The 23,248-nt window shown below is 39.3% G+C and overlaps 1 protein-coding gene across 2 annotated transcripts in view; it reads right to left on the bottom strand.

The window, feature by feature from the left end:
• AHCYL2 (adenosylhomocysteinase like 2) overlaps positions 1-23,248 on the bottom strand; it is a 188,807-nt gene that overhangs the window by 4,692 nt on the left and 160,867 nt on the right. For both annotated transcript variants that reach the window (XM_023737098.1, XM_004382659.2), the window contains exons 5-12: positions 20,028-20,130; positions 18,516-18,610; positions 15,903-16,009; positions 13,940-14,056; positions 11,519-11,582; positions 10,974-11,062; positions 8,924-8,994; positions 6,189-6,283 (exon numbers count right to left, since the gene is read on the bottom strand). In XM_023737098.1, the coding sequence (XP_023592866.1) occupies positions 6,189-6,283; positions 8,924-8,994; positions 10,974-11,062; positions 11,519-11,582; positions 13,940-14,056; positions 15,903-16,009; positions 18,516-18,610; positions 20,028-20,130 (741 nt within the window). The remainder of the gene's footprint in view (positions 1-6,188; positions 6,284-8,923; positions 8,995-10,973; positions 11,063-11,518; positions 11,583-13,939; positions 14,057-15,902; positions 16,010-18,515; positions 18,611-20,027; positions 20,131-23,248) is intronic.

Here is a 23,248-nt window from a genome sequence, read left to right as displayed (position 1 = left end):
AAAAAGAAGGATCAGAGCTGAGTGGGATTAGTTCAAGAAGGCTGACTGTCTTAAACATAGCATGCTAGGGCCCAAGGCTCTGCCCTCATGTTCCAACATCCCCATTCCACCTTCTCAATGATGGTGGTTCACCCTAAAGTTAAAGAAGCTTCGTGACCTAAGTGCAAATGTGAGGTAGTCTTTAAAGAAATGCTTAATGGTAGAGTAATGCTCCCAGAGGCTCACCCCCCTTCCATTTCTGTGTATTGTACATTCAGAGGACAAGAGAAGAAATGCTAAGTGTATTAAAGCAGCAATCAGGTAACAGTCAACCGTGTACAGACTTAAGACAACTCCTTCTTCTCATAGGCAATGCCTAAAATAGAAATTCCAAAGCTACCCATTGGCTCAGTTGGTGAAATTGAGAAGGTCTTCTAAGTAGTAGTAGTTTTCAAACAAATGAAGAGTAACACTTTAGTTATATAATAATTATGTATCATTTACTGAGTGATTTACTATAATTCTAGTCATTATAGTAAAGGACACATACAAAAAAGACTGTGGGCTCCTCTACTGGCTGTGAGCTATTTATGGGCAAGGACCTTATCTTCTTTTCATTTTTGTATCTCCAAGGTCTATTTAGCATACAATGGGGTGCTCAATGTTCAGGAACGCATAGTGCTTATCCCAAAGGAAGTAGCAATCTAGTGGGAAAGACAAACGTATAATTATATTTCAGTGAATTCAGGACTGTGGTATTAGTGGTATGGACCATTTCTTTATTAGATAGATGGGAAACATATATAAAATCTTTTGATATACCAAGTTTTATAAACTGGTTCAACTTCCAGAGGGCAACTTGGTAGTAGCTAGCAAAATTTTGTATGTACCTAATCTTTTACCAATAAATTTTACTTTTAAGGCTCTATCATATAGAATACTTGGCTCAAGTTCAAAATATAATTGCCCAAGAATGTTCAATCTAGCATTATCCGTAACAGCAAAAAATGTAAAAATCAACAAGGGAATGGCTAAGTGAATCAGGATAGTTTCTTACAATGGAATATTAGGCAGATTTAAAAAAATGTTTATATTGTCTGAATTTTTAAACTAAGTATATATTACTTTAAATTAGAATTTAAAAAATTTTAAGTAAACAATGTAAATAGATTTAAAAAGGGGTTAAGCAAATGGATGATTTTGGGAGTTAAGGATATATGAAGTGAATCCCTTAGCCTCTGGAAATATCACCATGGAGGGCAACAACCACCTAGAGCCGAGAGCTATTCCTTGGTGACACTGGCATTTTTTTACTTGAGATGACGGCATTTTAAAATATTTTAGGTTCTTAGTATTTCACACCTCTAATCTTCCAGGGACAAGCAATCTTGGAGCTTGGAAGCAAAGATCTTACACAATGATAAGAAGAGTCTACTGTCTTAGGAAGTATTCCTTGGGGGAAAAAGATATGGTGGAATCAAGGAAAGGACACTTCTTATGAACATAATAAAATGATCAATGCTTAGTACAGGCAGTTTAGTAGAGCACTAGAATGGCTACAATGCAAGCAAAAGACCCAAGGGTCAGTTTAAAAAAGGGGTTTGAAGAGAAACTTGCTTACATTATCTCTAGCACTGACTATGGAGGTCCATTTGGCAGGCCACACTGCTCTAGAAAAGGAGTTTCCTTTGGCCAGCACAGCTTTACAAGAATCTCCCTTAAAGACATCCAATTGTCTTTGCTCTGGTTACAATCACCAAGCAATCTACCAGAGGAAGGGCTCCTTTTGCAGACTACCTTCCCAAACTAAGTGTATGTCACACTGTAAATTAGTCAGTTATGACACTTGCAAAAATTGGTCTTATCTGATTTCAAACTGTGCACACCAGTTTCTTCAGGGGAAACGACTGTGGTTCTAGTCTTGAAAAGCATGGTGTCAACAGCAAGTCTCAGGTTAAACCATTACTATATTGTAATTCTTAGGCTGGCAAAAACTTTGAAGGCATATGTACATAATGGTTTAACCACTTGAATTGTGAAGGTTACAGTCACACAGGCCTATCTGATGCATATGGGTAAGTAGGTCTGCTTTCTAGAGAAAAGAAATATGTAAAAGAAAGGCATGGTGAAGGGCAGCTAAGAGCACAATCCCTGTCACAGGTTCCCCCAAGTATTCACAGCACTGATGTTTCCAGATTCTCAGAAAGGAATACGGCTTTCTAAGTGACCGAGTCTTTCTATAAGCTAATCCCTTCTAAAACTGTAGCAGTCAACATCTCAAGATTAGGTAAAACTATAAATTCCTACCAAAAAAACCTTAATTTTTTTTTCCATTATCTGTTTTATTAATTAACTGTCCAACATATCTCTCAACAGTAACTGTTCTTTCATTTTTTGGTTATACACCCTTTGCCTCTTCATATGAGAATGATTCTTTGTATTACTGTAAAAACTCTTAATTTTTTGAGTATTAAAAATACTTGGATAATAAATTACTAAATCATTTGCCTGTAACAGTTTCACTAAGTTGCCTTACAGTGATTCTCCTCTTTCTCACACTCTGCATCCAATCCATTAGCAAATCCCATTGGTTGTCCCTTCACAATACAGCACTTCTTATCACATCCATTGCCTACTCATCTAATCCAAGCTACCACCTTCTCACCTGAAATACTGAAATAGCCTCCTGTTCTCCCGTCACTACTTAAGTTCCAGAAGTGTTTTCTTTATGCAACAGCCAGAGTAATCTTTTAAAACATAAAGTCAGATTTTGTCACCTACCTGTTCAAAACTTTCCAATGGTTTCCCTCATACCCAGAATGAAATCTAAAGTCCTTACAATGGCATACAAGGCTCTACATAACCCACTACCTCCTTGAGCTGTCTCTCATCCTTTACCCCCTTGCTCATTCTGTTCCTGCCACAATGGCCTCTTTCTTGTTCCTTGAACACACCAAGCCTGTTTCCATCTCAGGGTCTTTGTACCCACAGTTCTCTCTGCACAGAACTCAGATGGCTTGCTCTTTCACTTCATTTAAATATTTGTTCAAATGCTTTCTCCTCAAGGAGACCTTCCTGGACCACCCTAATTAAAACAGCATCATCTATTATTCCCTATGTCCTCATCTTGCTCTACTTTTCTTCAGCACTAAGTGACAATATATGTCTATTTATGTTTATTGTCTGTTTCCCTCACTAGAATATAAGCTCCATGACAGCAGAAATGGTGTTCATTTCTATTTCTTCAGTCAAGCAGTACTTGACACAGACTAGAGCAAAATGTAAATCTGCTAAATTCAATACAAATTTGCCAAATAGTGAATGAACACTCTGGTTTCAACTATAGTTGAGTGTGGTATATTTTTAAATTTCATTTTACATGTTCTGTGACACTACTACCGAAGGTTGAGAGAGTAATTTAACTTTTTTCACTGTGGTAAAATATATCACAAAAATTTGCCATGTTAACCATTTTTAAGTGTACAATTCAGTAACACTAATTACACTCACCACATTGTGCTACCATCACCACTGTCAGTATCCAAATTTTTCATCATTCCAAACAGAAATTCAGTACCCTTTAAGCAATAACTCCCAATTCCTCCCTCCCTCCAGCCCTTGGTAACCACTAATAAACTTCTGTCTCTGTGCAGTTGCCTGTTCTAGATGTCTCATATAAATATGATCATATATTTGTCCTTTTGTGCCTGATTCACTCCATTGTATGACACACTACATTTTATGTATTCATCTGTTGATGGATACTTGGGTTGTTTCCACCTTTTGGCTATTGTGACTAATGCTGCAATGAACATTGGTGTACAAGTGTCTGAGTTCCTGCTTTCAAATCTTTGGGTTATATATCTAGGAGTGGAATTGCTGGATAATATGGTGATTCTATGTTTAATTTTTTTTTTTTGAGGAACTGCCAAACTGTTTTCCACAGCAATTGCACCATTTTACATTACCATCAGCAATGGACAAGCATGCCAATTTCTCTACATCTTCACCAACACTTGTTATTTTCCTCTTTTCTGATAATAGCCATCCTAGTGGGCATGAAGTGGTACCTCATTTTGGTTTTAATTTGTATTTCCGTAATGACTAATGGTAAGAGCTCGGCTGCTAACCGAAAGGTCTGCACGTTAGGGCATTTGTACTAGGCTCCTCTCTCTTCTTCAAATGTTCTTCACTTAAAAATCCACATAGCTAATTCCTTCAAGTCTGCTCAAATATCACCTTCTTAATGAGGCTTATCTTGATCCCTCTAAAATTACAACTCAGCCCTCTTAATGCCCCTTACCATGCTTTACTTTTTCTTTTTTCCATGGTGCTTTTGATGCCTAAGCCACTAAAAATTTACTTATTTATTGTGTTATTGTCTTTCTTCTCACTAGAATGTAAGCTCCAAGAGGGCAGGTATCTTTTATCTATTTTGTTCACTGACTCCAAGGACTCTAAGACCAGCACCTGGCATATAGTAATCACACAATAAATATTTCTGACTGAAGGGTAAAGAGTCTCCTGGCCTTTTTCCTGAGAGAATACTTATGTTCTGGGCTGCCTTGGGCAGAGAGATAGGTTTCTCCATCAGTATTTGAAGGTAATCTAGAAACCATGAGGAAGGTAATAGTACAACGTACAGGGGAAGGTGAGGAACTGGATTTGAGTAAAAAAACCTGGATTTTGTGCTCTTAATTTCATTTTTAAATCAATGTATAGGAATGAATAACGTATGTAACTTCTTAGTTTCCCATTTAAAAATTAGGTATTAGAATAAACCCTCATTGGGTAGTCAAAAGGATGAAATGAGATAAAGTAACTTTTTATATACAAAAAATACAAAAGCTACAAGATAGTATTTTGAGTCATTTTTATTTCAGAGCTTCTTAACAGCTCATAGAAAAAACTCCTTCTCCTCCCCTTACTGTGAAGATTTCTCAGCAGGGCCCAAAGCATGACAACTTCCCTTTAAGCTTTTCCCATCTGGGGGCTCTCAAAGCAGATTAATCAAGGAAAGCACAATCATGTACTAGAGACAGTTTTAGGAACATTACTATCTTTGACTATTTAGCAGTACGGCACATAAGTGAAACTTAACCAAAAAATGGACCAGCTAAATTACTCACGGTAAGCAAAATATCATGGTAAGACAGAATAATGGAGCTATGCTACTCAGACACCTCAAGGATAGAAATAGGCTTTGGTAGGTTGTTTTTCCAGCCATTTTAAATAACATAAAAATAGAGCACAGAGTTAAAAACAGAAACCATTTAAAATAGATATTATCCAAAAGGCTTTCAATATATCAGCTGATCCTTACCTGGCAATGCTGAAGCTCAATCAGAGCAGCCCTCAGCGGAGATGAAAGCATGCTTTTCTTGAGCCAGTTACCCACAGAGAAATACAGTTGTGCCAGAAAAATGCCATAAAAACTTAAAACCACAGTGAAAGTCACAATTAGAGATACTTTGGTAAGTCTGAAAGAAATAAATAACACTCCTACGAACCACGGATTGGGCAACTCAGTAGGACCCAGTTTTGCTATGCTGGATTAGAAAATTTTAGTGTGAATTCAATCCAATTAGAGAATGAAAGTGATAGGTTTTCCAGGTTTAAGGATCAAAAGCTATTACACAATGGCACTGCACTGACTGTGACACTTAAGAGACACCCAACTGCTACAGTTTGGAAAATGAGGAGGATGCCTAGCCCAATGAAAGAGGTAGAGAAGAGGAAACTGTGGTATTTGACACACAGTCAATCTTAAGCAATGTTCTCACCCCAGCCCACAACTTTCTTCCCCCTGACTCATCCTTGGCCCAACATACTTATCTCATTTTTATGGTAAAATCAAAACATTCCCCAAATACTGTCTACTATAATGACTCATTTTTGGTAGTTTTGAGTTTATCTAGCTCTCAACCTAAACATACCCTGGCAAGATAAGATGGTTTACAGTGTAAGTAGGTATCAAGCTTGGGTGGAAGAGGACAATCATTTTAAATAACTAAGCTGAGACAAAGTAACTTTATAATAACCACAGGCACAGGCCATAGGGTAGTAAGTGGACATCTCTGTCAGGACAGCCACGTTTAGGGTGGCTGGTGACTCTGCTCTTTCCTCTTCCATTTTATGTTTCTTGGGAAGAAGAGGGAAAAAAAAAAAAGAAACAAAAAAGTTCCAGATAATGAATCACTTGATCTTACCACATCAATCTCTGTGTTGGAATGTCCCATGTTACAAACGATGCAGCTATTCTTCATACGGTCCAAGTGCTCTCTGGTTACCACATTCTTATTACCTTAAAAACAGAAGCGATTTTGTACGTACACAAAAGAATGAAGTTGGACCCCTACATCACACCATACACAATTAACTAAAAATGGATCACAGACCTAAATGTAGGAGCTAAAACTGTAAAACCCTTAGAAGAAAACATAGGTGTAGATCTTTGTGACCCGTGGTTAGGCAATGGTTTCTTAAGACATGACACCTAGAACACAAGCCAGCTCCAAAACCAAACTTGTTGCCATTGTGTCGATTCCAACTCATAGCAACCCTACAGGACACTGTAGAACTGCCCCATAGGGTTTCCAAGGCTGTAAACTTTATAGGAGCTGACCGCCACATCTAGCTCCCACAGACAGGCTGGTGGGTTTGAACAGCTGACCTTTCGGTTAGCAGCTGAGTGCTTAACCACTGTGCCACCAGGGCTCCTTAAAGCACAAGCAATTGAAGAAAAACAGATAAACTGAATTACATCAAAATTAAAATACTTTCTGTTGCAAATGATACCACCAAGAAAGTGAAAAGACAACCTACAGAATGGGAGAAAATATTGGCAAATCATACATCTGATAAGGGACTTGCATGCAGAATATATAAAGAACTCTTACAACTCAATAATAAAAAGACAAATAACCCAATTAGAAACTGGGCAAAGGAGAAATGTATATTTCTCCAAAGAAGATATACGACTGACCAATAAGCGTATGAAAAAATGTTTAACATCACTAGTCATTAGGGAAACGCAAATCAAAACTACAATGAGATACCACTTTACACCCACTAAGATGGCTATAACCAAAAAAGATAGACAATAACAAGTGTTGGCGAGGATGTGGAGAAATCAGAGCCCTCATACACTACTAGGAGATAGTAAAGTGGTGCAGTCACTTTGAAAAACAGTTTAGCAATTCCTCAAAATGTTTAAAAAGTAGTGCTACCACTTGACTCAGCAATTCCACTCCTCGATATATACCCAAGTGTCATGGATTGAATTGTGTCCCCCCAAAATATCTGTCAACTTGGCTAGGTCATGATTCCCAGTATGTATGTGTCTACCATTCTGTCATCTGATGTGATTTCTCTACGTGTTGTAAATCCTACCACTATGATGTAATGAGATGGATTAGTGGCAGTTATATTGATGAGATCTACAAGATTAGACGGTGTCTTAAACCAATCTCTTTTTGAGATATAAAAGACAGAAGCAAGCAGAGACACGGGACCTTATACCACCAAGAAAGCAGTGCTGGGAACAGAGCGCGTCCTTTGGACCTGAGGTTCCTGCGCTGCGATGCTCCCAGACCAAAGGAAGACTGATGTATCTCAACGACCTTCCTCCAGAGCCGACAGAGAGAAAGCCTTCCCCTGGAGCTGGTGCCCTGAATTCGGACTACTAGCCTACTGGGCTGTGAGAGAATAAACTTCTCTTTGTTAAAGCCATCCACTTGTAGTATTTCTGTTACAGCAGCACTAGATGACTAAGACACCAAGAGAACTGAAAATATATGTTCACATAAAAACTTGTACACGAATATTCAAAGCAGCATTATATATAACAGGGAAAAATGAAAACAATCCAAATAACCATCAACTGATAACTGGATAAATAAAATGTGGTAGATCCATACAGCGGAATATTATTCAGTCATAAGAGGGTAAGAAGTACTGATTCGTGCTACAACATAAATGAATCTTGAAAACATATGCTAAGTAAAGAAGCCAGTCACAAAAGACCACATATCGAAATGCTCAGAATAGGAAAATCTAGAGACAAGAAAGCAGATTAGTGGTTGCCAGGGGCTGGGGGAGGGTTGAAGACTGAATGAGCAGTGACTGCTAATGGAGTGGAGTTTCCTCTTGGGGTGGTGAAAATGTTCTGGAGTTAGATAGTGGTGATGGTTGTACTGCTTTACCTTTAAACGGGTGAATTTTACCGTGTGTGAATTACATCTCAATAAAGCTATTTAAAAAAAAAAAGAAATGGTGATGGTTGCACAACATGGTCAATGTAATTAATACCACTGAATTGTAAACCTAAAAATGGTTAAAATGGCAGATTTTTCCTGTCCCACTTTCTCTAACTATGAAGAATTTTGCTCTAGCTTAACCTTGATTAAGGAGCCCTAGTGGCACAGTGGTTAAGAGCTCAGCTGCTAACCAGAAGGTCGCTGCTCCTTGGAAACTCTATGGGGCAGTTCTACTCTGTCCTGTAGGGTCACTATGAGTTGGAATCAATTCAACAGCAATGGGTTTTTGGTTTTGGAGCCTTGGTTACAGAGAGAGACTAGAGAAGAAACATGCTCGATCACTTTTGGAGGTAAAATATCAAATGCACAAATTTAAGATCCGGCTTCCCATATAAAACTCTGCAAACGGATCTCATCTCTGCCCATCTCATAGGTAGCTGAGGATGGATGGAAATACAGAATAGTTATAAGGAGTGGAGAGAAACTTTCCTACAGGGATGACCTAATGGTAGATTTTTGGTTGATGCTCTGAAGAGGTAGGAAGAATGTGAAAGATTGACTGGTTTTATGGACTGCTATCTCCGGCTCCTAAGAGTGTGGTTTTGTTGAGAACATTTCCAGTCATTTTGCACTTGCTGCATGAAAGTGTTCCCAAGTGCTACCCATTTTATCTGTCATAATCATACCTGTACAGGTAATAACAATGTCCACTTGTCGGATGACCTCAGTTAATTTCACCAGTCGAAACCCATCCATGCTGAAAAAATAAAGCACAATCAATTAACCTAAATAGGCAGCTGCGGAGCCTTTTACCACAGAACTTCAAAAGTTATTATCAAGTCCCTTTGGTACTTACATTGTCATTTCTTGATACAGCTAAACTATTCTTAGCAGTGAAAACTCCAAACCATTTACTCAGTTCATATAGGACAGAAATAAAAGGTTCTTTCGCATTACTGGAATTTATTTCTTCCTGATAATAGGGAGCCAGGGGTTACCATGAAATACCCAAATCGACTTTCTAGAAGTACCACTTAGCCACTACATTCAGTTCGGTTCTTGCCACTTCCTTGCTTAAAATACTTGAGTTAGACTGCCCACTGTTCTTAGGGTGAGATCCAAATACTCATATTGACATATATGCAACGCCTTTCATGATTCCTATGATTCCTACCTCAGATATCACCACTCCCCCAAATTTATCCTATCTGCCAGCTACATTAAAATACTAGCTCAGCTTCATAAACATGCCATGCACTCTCCTTCCTCTGTGACTACGCACATATTCTCTCTGCCTAGAATATATTTCCAAACTAAGAAAACACACAAATTTCAAGACTGAGCTCCACTGACAACTCTTCCTACCTGGCCTCCTTGCTCCTCAGTTAGATATTTCTCCTCTGTGTTCCAGCAGAAGCATGTGCTGCTTACTGCCATCACAGCTCTCACTACTCTGCACAGTGGTTATTGCCCCCTGTGCTTTGAAAAGCTGGGGCCTTATCTTATTCATCCTCAGCACATAGCACAGTGCCTAATACAAAGTGACTGACTGATCATGTCTGTACGATAATTTGAACAGTATCTAAATCAGTACTTACTTTGAACACTATTAAGCATGTTCAGGTTTCTATAATGAACCCCTACAGTACTTGAAGGGGGACAGTTCCTGTGTGTGTTGGAGCCCTGACTCAGAAAAAGCCAACAACTCTGCTGGGGAAAGCTGTGGGTTTATGGCTAAGATGTGTGGGGAGTGGTAGGACAGGGCAAAAGGGTTATCGTCAAATCTTTATGCCACTTTATTCTATCTGGCATGGATTGGGGGTGTCATCCAGGCTACAGATATTGGGACTCTGCAACAGTTTTCAGAGACAGTGGTATTTCTTATCCTGCAGAGAAGGGCAAGAGACAATTTCAGTAATTGCTCCATTTAGTGAGCGTCTATGATGTGACAACAGCTCTGCACTTTATATAATTACTACATAATGCATAACAATTTATAATAATTATATAGTGATTTTACTGAACTTTCAGAGCTCTGAGGTAGGTATGATTACCCACATTTTACAGATGAGAAACACAAGGTTTAGAGAAGTTAAAGCGCTCGGCCAGGTTTCTCTGACATGCTGCACTTCCTCTCAAAAAAGCAGCAGTGCAGACAGAAAAGCCTAAATGAGCTCTGCACTCAGTGGAGTAGACATGTTAACAGGAACTACTCTTTTTTAACTTTTAATCTTGGAGTCATTTCAAACTTAAGAATCGTAAGAATAGTACAAAGAACTCCCATATACCCTTCAGTCAGATTTATCAGACTTCACCCTTAGTTTGGATTGTCGGATGTGTCCGTATGGTTAGATTTCGGCATTTTGGGGAGGAATAGCACTGAAGTGTTCTTTCTGATGCATCACCTCTGAAAGCGTTTGACACCAGCCTATTTTTTTGTGACCATTGTCTTCAAAAGGGCCATGATTCCACACGGAGAAGGTAAGGGGCTACTTGCTCTCTGGCTCAAGGCCTCTGTGTTCCTATTGCCACAGGAATTCTACATTTTACCTTCTCTCAGAGCAGAGCTCCTTCCTCTTTGAAAGACAGGAGCATGCAGTTATTGGCAGCCTCTCTCAGGGTCTGGGCTCCTCTAGGACAAGACGCAGCACCACCCAGGGCATTCTCCGGAGGCAGCTCCAGGGTGACATGCTAGGTGGTAGGGTAGAGGAGGACCGCATCTCCCCGCGTGCTTACCAGGCTTGCAGGGCACAGATGGGGTCAATCTCAGTGACGTACACAACGGAGCCCATGGCTTTCAGAGCAGCACAGCACCCCTTCCCCACCTGTTGAGGGGAGAAAACACACAGCAGAAGGGAAGTCAACGAGAAAACAGTTTCTCAAAGCTTCTGGTAAAGCGTACCCACCACCCGCCCCCAAAGGAATTTCGCTGAATAGATTCATGCTTGGGGAAAAGAAGAAAAACAAATGACTGCAGTTCATAAACAAACCCCTGGCCCCTGATTAGCACATGCGTGCGCACAAGAACACCCACACTCACGATTTATAATCAAAACACAAGCTAAAAGAACATCACAAGTGGCACTGGAACAAGTCAGAAAATCAACTTAAGGAAAAATGGTAAAAATACAAAGGGAAAAAGAAAGACTGTACTTTAACCAGAGGGCCTCTACGTTTTCCCATCTAAAGTGGTAAATAAAAGTACTCTTATAGAAAGGGAAAATCCTAGTATGTGTCAGCAAAATACATTTTAATCGCCTAAGTGAAAGGTTAAACTTTACCTCTCCATAGCCACAGACCACCACTTGCTTTCCACCGAACATCATGTCTGTGGTCCTTTTAAGTCTAGGGGAGAAAAACATTAAATCAGAAAAACCTTCTCCATTCCTCCCTTGAGTCTAGACTGGGTTCCTTTGTTTTCATGGGTTTTTTCCATTTTGAAAGAAAGTCTCATTTTTAATGAAGTCCAACTTAATCAAGTTTTTCTTTCATGGATTGTGCTTTTGGTGTATCTAAAAAGTCATTGCCAAATCCAAGGTCATTCAGCTTTTCTCCTATGTGATCTTCTGTAAGTTATACAGTTTTGCATCTTACATTTAGGTCTATAATCCATTTTGAGTTAATATTTGTGAAAGATGTAAGCTCTGTGCCTACATTCAGTTATTTTGCATGTGGACGTCCAGTTGTTCCAGTATCATTTGTTGAAAAGACTATTCTTTCTTCATTGAATTGCCTTTGCTCCTTTGTCAAAGATCAGTTGACTATATTTGTGTGGGTCTATTTCTGGGCTCTCTATTCTGCTCCACTGATCTGTTTGTCTATTAATTGGAAAGTTTTTCACCATCTAACAGTACCAGTGAGCCCTTACCTACTCAACAGGTTTCTGGTAGGTAGCTGGTCTTTTCCTATTTCTTCATTGTTGAAATCTAACCTTAGCCCCTGGTTCCATTGCTTCTGTCTTACTCTCAGTTTTACACTTCTCTAATATTAAAGAATCTTTCTTACATGGAGAGTAAATTCTGCTTAGGAGGGACTCTGTCCATCTTTATAAACCTAGCACAGACACCTTTATGCATCTTTTACTGAACCTAGAATACACAGATTTTAGGCTCACAGATTAGAGATATGAAAAATCTAAAAGACATTCAGTTGTTGATAAGTAAATATTTTAATGAAAATATACGGGGATTACTATTGATTTTATCAGGCTCAAAGCTATTCATCACATTAACACTTACATGTGGAGAGAACTAGCGACAGTCCATAGACAGACTGATGGACTGGGAATTCATTTAAATGTCCAGTCTACCTGATAATGAAGAACTGATTCCTTTAAATTATGGTGTTGGCAAAGTATATTGAATATACCTTGGACTGCCAGAAGAATTAACAAATCTGTCTTGGAAGAAATACAGCCAGAATGCTCCTTAGAAGCAAGGACGGCTAGACTTCATTTCACATACTTTGGACAAGTTATCAGGAGGGACCCGTCCCTGCAGAAGGACATCGTGCTTGGTAAGGTAGAGGGTCAGAAAAAAAAAGGAAGGCCCTCAACAAGATGGATTGACACAGTGACCGCAACAATGGGCTCAAACATAGCAACGATTGTGAGGACAGTGCAGGACCGGGCAGTGTTTCATTCTACTGTACACGGGGTTGCTAGGGGTCAGAACCGACTCGACCTCACCTAACAACAAAATCCTGATAATACTATTGACTCTAAAGCAGTAATAGTTAACAAAAGTTAGAATCTTCAATCAACATTTTCCAAGTTAAAAAGATTTCAAAGCAAGAAGCTTCCCCTAACTTCTAACTCAACCCTATAGCTTACTGTACAGGGTTCTACAAAGAAGGCAAGGGAACTAACATTGAGCAACGGGATACATATGCTTTATTTAATTTAATCCTCATAACAACTCTATGAAGTAGGTCTTTATCACACTGTACAGATGAGGAAATAGGCACAGAGAGGTTAAATAATTAGTCTAAGGTCTTATAGTTAATAAATGATAGAGCCAGTACTCTAGGTCTTTCTGGCTCCACAGCCTGTGATATTGCCACTCAGTATAATGCCTGGGGTCCAGACTGGTTGGTACTGTGGCCCATAGGCCTTTTCTTCACTTTTTCATTAACCTATACATGAAGGAAACCATTTGGCAAAAAGCAATGTTCTAAACAAACTTAATGGCTTCCTATAGGGAATTACTGAGTCCTTCTAGCAAGAAATGAAGGACTGTCAGGACACAAGTATGGGAACAAAAAGTGGGTTTTGGAAGAACACAGTATAAGGTATATACCCAAGTAGATTTTGTCAGATTGGCAGTTCTTACAGATTTGAAAAATCAGAAATGCCTCTTGGAATTGACTGCCTACCACAAATTTCCAGATGGCCAGAGAATTATATAATACTTGCAGCTCAAGAACTGGCCACATGACCTGGAATAGGAGCACCAGGAACCTTTATCCAAACCACCAAAGTATTTGTTTATATGGACTTTAATTACTGACCTGCAGCTCTGACAGAGTCACAAAGTAAGCACTCTGCCCACCAAGAGAGAGGAGTTAAGTCCGATTTCTTGAGTGAAACAGATTTGCCTATAATTGTGATTGCGATGGTAGCTCTGAGTTATAAAATATTAGGTGTGATGTGGTGATAGACCCAACTCAACAATCAAGTCCACCCCAAAGATAACAAAACATACCCATCAAGAATTGATTCACGGCAACAGTAGAGGTTGTCAAATTTTTGTTTGGTGACTGAGTCATTGACATTCATGGCTGGAACACATAGCTTCCCTGCCTTGGACAGCTGGTACAGCCTGAGGATGAGGGAAACCAAGAACGTACGACAGTAAGATACTGCAGTTTATATCAAATCACAGAAATATGTTGGTTTGGCATGAGCACACAAGGCATGAGATAGGACTAGTCTTGTCCTGTTATGTGAATATAGAGAAATAACGACTATCTTTCTAGAACCTGTATACAGCTTAGAAATAAAGATCTTAATCAAAAGGCATGCAGAGAAAATCGCTGACCCACCCTTAATATTTAAGGACTTACATGTAAATTTTAAATTGCATCAGATTGATTCCTTCTTTTAATTATAAAAAGAGTAACTTTAAGTACTATTTAAAAATTCATGTATAATCTCACCACTCACAACAATTTTTAATTTTCGAATAGCTTCAATTCTATAATCTCAATACACACACACGTAAATATGCATAACCATTTGGAAGATTCTATATAGTACTCTTATTTATACACTTTGATGGCTGAATAAGATGACATTACAGTTTCTTTAACTTCTTCTATGGAAGAACCAGTACATTATTTTCTCCTTCCCTCTTTTGCTATTATATATAACACTGCAACAAACAGATTCATGCTATAGCTTTGTTTGTCATTTGCTTTTTTTTTTCTAGGATACACGTCCAAGAATGGGATTATAGGGCCAAAGCATACAAACAATGTGATTCAACTTATAATACTGTTCATTAATTTATTGAACTAAAATTTACTGAAAATGTACTATGTGCATTGTGCCAGGATTAATACGATGAAAAGGACAGATACAGTCCTTGGCCTTACAGAGCTATAGTCAAAAGTGTTTCTCAACCAGGAAGCACTGGAATTTAGGATGGTGCAATTATTGGTTGTGTAGAATGAGTCTAGCACTATAAAACATTTACCAATCCTGGCCCCAAAGAGTAAATGCTAATAGCGCTGTCTAGTAATTGTGATCATCAAAAACCCTCCACACATTTCCATTTCCAAATGCCCTCTTTGAAGCAGGGGTTCCACCCTAAGTTGAGAACTACTACAGTACCAGCAATACAGCAGAATATTAGTTTTACCTCCACCTTGCCAGAACTAGGTATTAAAATTCTTTTTCCAACTCAAGTGTAAAATGCTATGTCAAGACTAATTTAAATTACATTTCTAGGGTACTTTTAAGACATTATCTGATAAATCAGGACATTTCTACTAAGTTAGTGGATGAAAGAACTGTGGGAATCCAGACTGAAAAAGAAGTTTTAAGGAACAAACTGAGTCAACCAAAAATCACAACTACGTGTTTTATTCAAAGTCCATCCCTTTCTAAGAGTCTGAAGGTATGGTATAACCCATAGTTTTGTATATTCAAAGATCACAATATACTTAAGTAGTGATAGTGACTTATTTAGAATTTACTTCTCTGAAACTTTTATACTTTTAGTGCCTTATGGGTAAAAAAAGAGTAAACAGAAACAATTCCAGTTTGCTCATTTGAGAAACAGAAGCCAAGTCCTTGCTGTCTATGTACTGTGAGCCCTATGAGGACTCAGGCTTCTGTCTGTTTGGTCCACTACAATCCCTAGCATCCAGGGCAGTTCCTGCTCGTTGCAGATGTTCAATATACAGTGACTGAATAAACGAATTAGTCCAAAAAGGACAAGCAGTCACTGCATTACAACAACTAGAAAACATGAGAACTTGTTATCTCCCTGACCTTCTGTTTATCTGTGTTGTTAATTAAAAGAAAAAGAAAAGTGTGCAGATTCAGATCTGGTCTCATCATAGCAGGTTTCAATTCTTAACATCATGTGTTCTATGGGTATGTGATTATAAGAATATATGTCTAGGATGCACAAAACCAGGTATGACCATGTCAAATCTTACCTATGGACTCCAGTAACGCTCTCCTCTACTATGCCCTTGATTTTCTTAAACATATTGGGGTACTTCTTGTAAATCCAGTGAGTAAGGTCCCCTCCATCATCCAAGATCTGTAATAATAATCATCAATAAAGTCACTCCTTTTGCTGGAGGCTCAAAGCTCTCACTGCATCTCTGGGTCTTGTGTCTCAACGTCTTATGACCAACAGACGGACATTCAAATTTCGTTTACGGTTATATTAACTTAAAGCCAGAATGAACACAATAATCTACCAAACAGTCATTATTCTGAAATAAAAGACAATGAGGGGTGACAGGCCAGTTAGAATTCTCACAGCCAAATACACTTCCCACATGACACATACATCAAAATACACAGCAACCTAACTGAGGGATTTCTTTTGGATAAACGCTTAAATGGTTGTCTAGACCATGAGTGTGAATGTACTATAGATATTCAGAAAGCCTAAACTGGATATTACCAGACTTCTATTGTTTTAATTCCGGACTTTAAATATCTTCAGTCAAAGCTTAGTTTAAACAAAGGGTCAGGTAATTAGTGTCCCTCCCAGAAAAATGGTTTATAAAACTGTATTCGTTAATTCTTTACTTCTCCCAAAGTACAGACACTCTCCTACCCAATATGTCAGGCAGCACTGTAGGATTCTGCCTGGCTCCACCTCACACACTGTATAAACCAAATTAAAAATAACTGGGAAACTGCAGCATGTAGGTGTGCCAGCATGCCTCTGAGCAGCTCATCACTATTTCAGGTTAGGATTAAAGATAAACACAATGCAGTACTCACTGGAGCCTTCAGTATCAGAAGGAAGCTTCTGAATTATAAATGAGCTAAAGAAAGGCCAACTTGGAACACTCTCAGGCACTCAGGGCTGTGGCACTTCAGCCCTTCCCCTGGCTGATAGAAGCGCTTAGGAGGACTTTCTAAATTGTCACCCATGATCCTGAGAAGTCTCCACAGAGCTGAGTTGCCCTCTGCTGGCATGCATCCATTTTGCAGTCCCATCAATTATCAACTCCACTTTAAGTGCCAAAAATGCCACCCTGGACCCCAGGGTACACAAAATCCCCAACCTTATGTCTACCACCTGATCTCTTTCTTTTTTCTGCTCCTGCTGTGTGATCTGTTTTCTCCGGCTCAGCTAAACCTTCCTGAAAGCAGGGGTCCAAGGCTGGCCTCTCATGAAAACTCTTACACTTGCTCTGTAAGTTAGTAGCTCTATTTTCCCAGTAGAAACCCTCAGAACAGATGCCCAAGGAGACCAAAAGCTCTTTTTGGTTTCCCTCTCCCTTTCTGCGTGTATGGAATCTCTCATGAAGTTTTCTTTGCAGCTCTGATTCCTAGCAATAAAAGAGATCAGAGACAAAATCAGGCTGAACAAGTGAAAACTCTTGTCCACTTTTCCATTTTAATGAAGGTACCTAATAGAGGCAGGTAGGTGCCGTCTCTAATATTTACTGAGTAAGTGCAGCCCGTAATTCTCACCATGTAATGCTACTGCAGAAAATTCGAGTCACCAGGGATCTTCCTGAGGTTAGAACGCAAAGCAAAGTACCAGATCTTGACAAGGTCCAAAGAAGTACAGGTCCTGTTTTCTGGGGTGACATTTTTTTGGTCCTTGTTTTCCTCTCTTCATTTACCTTCCTAGTAGTTTGTGCTGGCTCCATCATTTGCAAAAGCACTCTGGGTACAATTCCATGTCCTCCTCATGCTCATAACTGTAAAATTAATGTTTTCACCCAAGGAAAAACCCCTTGGCATATCATCTTTAGTGTCTGTCAGTCACAATCCTTCCTGTCACTGTCAAACCTTGTTTAGAATGAGCTGACTCATCTTAAATCCACCGTCACCCATTCCCCTCCCCTTTTAGGATATGAAGGCCTGGATCACAGAACCCAGGAAGAAGCTGCCTCTCTCCACTGCGTACCACGTGAGGCCTGCTCTGCAGTCTTTAACAGCAAGCAGCGGTTGGAAGAGAGCTTCAAGGGTTTCGTTTTCAGTTGATTCCCTAATTCTTCCTCTTACTAATATACAGAAATGTTTGCAAAGGAGGAGTGCTACATACTTTGGGCAGCTTTTTGCCTCTCTTTGGGAATCTAATGTGCTATTGGCTTTAAAAGAACTGAGTATTTTAAAAAACGGAAACAAAAATAAAAACAAAGCAAAAGTGAAAAACCCAAAACTGCCTGGCCATTTTTTAAGGTGGTAGATGAATAAAGAGAAGAAATTTAAACTTGGAATCTCTAGGTTTTTTTTTTTTTGGAGGGCAGGGGCAGTGGTATGGGATGGAAACTCACTATCCTCACATTTTAACCAGACATGTGTGAACCCTGAGTAGGATTTTAATGTTACTGATGAATATGAATGCCTCCAAGATCAGCAATTAAGGCACTTTAAAGCTATAAAGAGGTTCAATTCTCTTGGGGTACCCTAAGCATAAGCATCTAGTTCTGCTGGAAGCCCAAGTACCTCAGATAGCTCAGATAGAAAAAGGGCTGTTTTCCTTCCTTCTGGTTGGGACACCCTCTCCCAGGCCACGGCCTCCCCGCACCTCCAAAACCCAATGGAACTGTGTTAGTAGAAACCTGACCCACCATGTTTGGTTGCCAGCCCTCCACATTCACACATCTATCGATGCACCACCAAAAGTCATCTTCTGACTCTCCCTTCCAGGCAAAGACAGGAAATCCTGAGAAGGAACAAAGAAAAACCATTAAGACCTGAAAAAAGGACTAGTCCCAAACGTTGGCAGTAGGACGCTGGCTTTCCCCAATTCTAAACTCTCTCAGTCTGCTGTGCTCCTTGGATTAACTTTCTTCACCGATTAGCACTGCCTTCAGCCCTTTCATCTATTCCTTTGTCTCTGGTGGTCACTGTATTCTTGTTAGCCCAAAGGAGACAGTCAAAAGGGACAAGAATATGATGGGTGTTCAAAACATGACTAAAGAGGAAAAAGAAATCAGAAATAAATACTTCCTGACCTAGTCAAACTAGAATTCTCACCATTTCCCTTTAATTTTCCCAGCTTCTATACTTAGTTCTCCCATCTTCTTCACCAGGAACACCCTTACACTCTTCTCCATCTGTTAAAATGTTCCTGAACTTCATGGCCCAGTTCAAGTGTCACACTTGTAATGAAGCCCGATTAATAAGCCGGTTGGAAGTGATCTCTCAAGGAATCGGAACTTTTAGAAGCCACTAGTTTGTGTACTGAACATGAATTTATGATCTTCTGTGGCATTTATGATACATGTCCTTGTACTGTCATTATTTATTTATGTGTCTTACCTCCACAATATCAGATTCTGAGGGCAAAGATATTGTCTCATTTGCCCTAATATCTCTTAGAGTAGGTCAGTAAACATTTGTTAAAAAAAAAATGTGCGTGTACAATTCATCAGGCTGTACATTTAGTATCTGTTCAATTTTCTAAACACATTTCATACATCAATAAACATTTTTAAAATGAATGTAAATGAAGAGGTGACACGTGTGAGTGCTAACAGAAGGACATGCACGCACTACAGGGCATCCCTGGCCCTCCTCAAGAGCCCTGACGCAAGCGTTCGTACCCTCATCTGTCTGTGCTGCCAGAGAGAGGGCGAGACGCTGGCAGAGTCCAAGTTTCTCTACTCTCTTGTCCTTGGAATTCTAAGTTTTTTGCGCTGATCAAATATTAATCTGCCAGGTCAAGTCCTCTCTACTGTTGAGGCAAAAACACCAAACACTGAATCAGGGCAAACAGCCTGCCAGAAAACCAGCAGGGCCACAAAGCTATGCCTGCAGCATTTTCTTCTCTAGCCTGTATTACCTCGGACAGTGAGGCGTGTACCATGGCGCTCTAATGTTAGCGAGCCCAGGCAATGCATTAACTAATAGTGGAATATCAGACACAGGTAGATATTTGCCAACTGTACAACAACAAAGTTAACTAGATCACATTTGACTAGAGAAGCCCAGAAGAGAGCAAACTCACCAAAAATAGGGAATCATTTCTTCCAAGATAGCTTTTACTGTCAACCTTCCTTAAAGATTTTATATTGAAACAGTGGAGTTTTCAGAGAGTTACTTTAGCCAAAAGACAGAGACCAGGCCAAAGAGCTTACCACTTTCTGCTAGAGCAGCAGCCACTTCATTAAGAGTGGAATAGATGTTGCAGGCAGCCCAGCGGCACTGTGCCCCCAGAGCACCCAGAGTTTCCATAAGCACCTGTATTAAAGAGAAAGCAGGAAATGAGCAAGCCTACGCCAAACAACGGGTCAAGGAGATTCAGTTTACATATTCAAAAATCTTTGGCGATGAGAAAGCACATCAGGAGTAACTTAGGCCAGTGGTTTTCAAACTGCTCTGAAGAACCTCTTCAGTATCTGGGAAGAAGACAAAGGTTGGGGCCAGGCATGGGGGGCAGGTTCCAGCTGAGCTCTACCTTTTCACCGAGTTAACATATTGGGCCTACCCAAAAGATTTAATTAAACCACAGATGTCTCAGCTAAAATATTTTTTAAAACTGCTGGTTTACAGTTCTGTTTCTGCCTAGAATGTAGAAAGCTGCAAGAGAAGCTCCCGTCCAAACAAGAGAAAGCTGGATAATCTACATAATCATTACTTTTCTTTTCTATTATTATTTTTTTATTGTGCTTTAGGTGAAGGTTTACGGAGCAAACTAGTTTCTCATTAAACAATTAACACATATTGTTTTGTGACATTGGTTGTCAACCCCACGACTTGTAAACATTCTTCCCTTCTCAATCTTGGGTTCCCCATTTCCATTCATCCAGCTTTCCTGTCCCCTCTTGCCTTCTCGTCCTTGCCCCTGAGCTGGTGTGCTCACTTAATCTCGTATACACGATTGAGCTACGTGTATTACTGTTTGTTTTACAGGCCTGTCTAATCTTTGGCTGAAGGGTGAACCTCAGGAGTGATTTCAGTACTGAGCTAAAAGGGTGCCTGAGTGCCATATTCTCAGGGTTTCTCCAGTCTCTATCAGACCAGTAAGTCTCGTCTTCTTTTATGAGTTTGAATTTTGTTGTACATTTTTCTCCAGCTCTGTCCGGGACCCTCTATTGTGATCCTTGTCAGAGCACTAAGTGGTGGTAGCAGCCAGGCACCATCTAGTTGTGCAGGACTCAGTCTGGTGGAGGCTTTGTGATCCATTAAAAATCATCATTTTTCTTGAGCTCATTGAAGATCTGAGGTTGTAAAGCAACGAAGTGAACTGAACTCCAAAGAACAACAAGTCCCTTTCTGGACAGAGGGGACACTGTTTCACCTTTGGCAGAGCACGAGAAGAAGTGGCTGTCATACAAGAGGGTAAGAAAGACGGAGTTGAAATTTTAACTAATTCCTAAAGGCTGAATGTGAGAAAGTGAGTCTGTTTGGAATTCCTGGGAGCCCCAGGCACAAGGAAACTTCACACTCAATTGCGGCACTTTTTTCTGGGGCCTCCACCTGGTACTCCCAAGAAAGACTGGGGGCAGGGCAGGACCCCAGAAAGAGCCTCCCTCAACATGAACTGATTGGCTGCACTGGGACACAGGCATGAAACCTGTGGATTTACCCACACCCTTTCCTCATAGAAAGTAAAAACTTCAAATTATAGGGAGAAGAAGCAGGAATTGCTGTAGAGAAGTCTGGCGGTTCCTCAAGAAGTTAAACACATAATTACCATATGAGCCAACATTTCCACTTGTAAGTGTATACCCAAAAGACTTGAAAACAGGGACTCAGATATACGTACACCAATGTTCACTGCAGCATTATTCACAGTAGCCAAGAGATGAAAACAACTCAAGTGGCCATCAATAGATGAATGGATAAACAGGCTGTCGTACATACATACAATGGGATATTATTCAGCCATAAAGAGAAATGAAGCTCTGATACATGCTATGATGTGGGTGAACCTTGAAAACATTACGCTGAGTAAAGTAAGTCAGACACAAAAGGACAAATATTGTATGATCCTACTTTGTTTGAAACATCTAGAATAGCCAAATGGATAGAGACAAAAGTTTGTTAGTGGTTACCAGGGACTAGGGGAGGGAGGAATGGTTAGTTATTGTTTAAGGGGTACGGAGCTTGTTCAAGATGATGAAAAACTTTGGAAACAGACAGTGGTGATGACTGCACAACATGGTAAATATAATTAATGTCATTAAACTGTACACTTAAAAATGGATAAAATGGCAAGTTTTTGTTATATATATTTTACAACAATAAAAATTTTTAAAAAATGCTTGCTTACTAACAGTGATTTACTAACAGTGGTAATCTCTGTGCACCGGTAATTTTCATTTTTTTAAATCTATATTTTCTAACATTTCTACAGCAAATAAAAAATTATATAACATATATACGGTCTAGCTTAAAAACAAAACAAAAAAACAAGAACACTTACAATAAGTCCACTGATTTAGGCTAATCAAGAAATTTGTCCAAGGTCACATAGTGAGTTAATGGTAGAACTACTCACATGTCTTAATTTCTAGGCCACACTCTTTTAATATCTGGTCCCATTTTTTCCCTTCTGTTTTACTTTTCACCTTAAAGAATTTCTGAATTCCTATAACTAGGATTTCTGAATTTGTTAAACAAAAGAATGATACCAAGACTAAGCAATATAAATTAATCCAGAAAAGCGACTGAGACCAAGAATATAAGAACCCTTCGGAGAACTATGAGTTAAGCCTGCTGGCTCTTAGGGCTCAAACAGGAGTGAAGGCAGCTTGGAGACGGAGGAGGACACAGCTTGAAAGCTGGTTTAAACTGACTTCAAATCATCACCACTTAGCAGGAGTAGCCATGGAATTTGGTTAGAATGAACTATGGATGTATACCTAAAAAATATAGATCCAAGTTTATTAGACATATGGAAAGAAGATCATTAACTATGATGGTTATTTCTGGAACAGGGGGTTACAGGAGACTTTGTCCTTCCTACATTATATATTATGATAATGTTTGAATATTGTAAAATGAACATGAATTCCTTTTGTAATCAGAGAAACAAAATAGAGATTCAAAACAAAACAAAAGAAAGCAAAACCCCTTTGTAATTATTTTTTAAAAAGGAAAAAGAAAAAATGTGGGGTGGGGATAATAAAATAAAATTAAAATTGATAAACTAATTTTGATTAATCCCTTCAGGAAAAGATAGAGAAGGAACCCTGAAGAGGGGTAATCTCCAGTGAGTCAGGGGGTAAAAAGCAAATTAGATATGATTTAGCAACATGAGACAGTGGTGAAGCACTTACTATTTTAAGCCACCACACTGAAGTCTCATGTCCCTGACTAAGTTGGCTCAAAAAAGGTTCCAAGAGTATTTCTG

The sequence above is a fragment of the Trichechus manatus genome, unplaced genomic scaffold (assembly GCF_000243295.1).
Source record: "Trichechus manatus latirostris isolate Lorelei unplaced genomic scaffold, TriManLat1.0 scaffold00097, whole genome shotgun sequence".
Lineage (NCBI taxonomy): Eukaryota > Metazoa > Chordata > Mammalia > Sirenia > Trichechidae > Trichechus > Trichechus manatus.
This window is presented reverse-complemented; position numbering and strand designations above follow the sequence as displayed.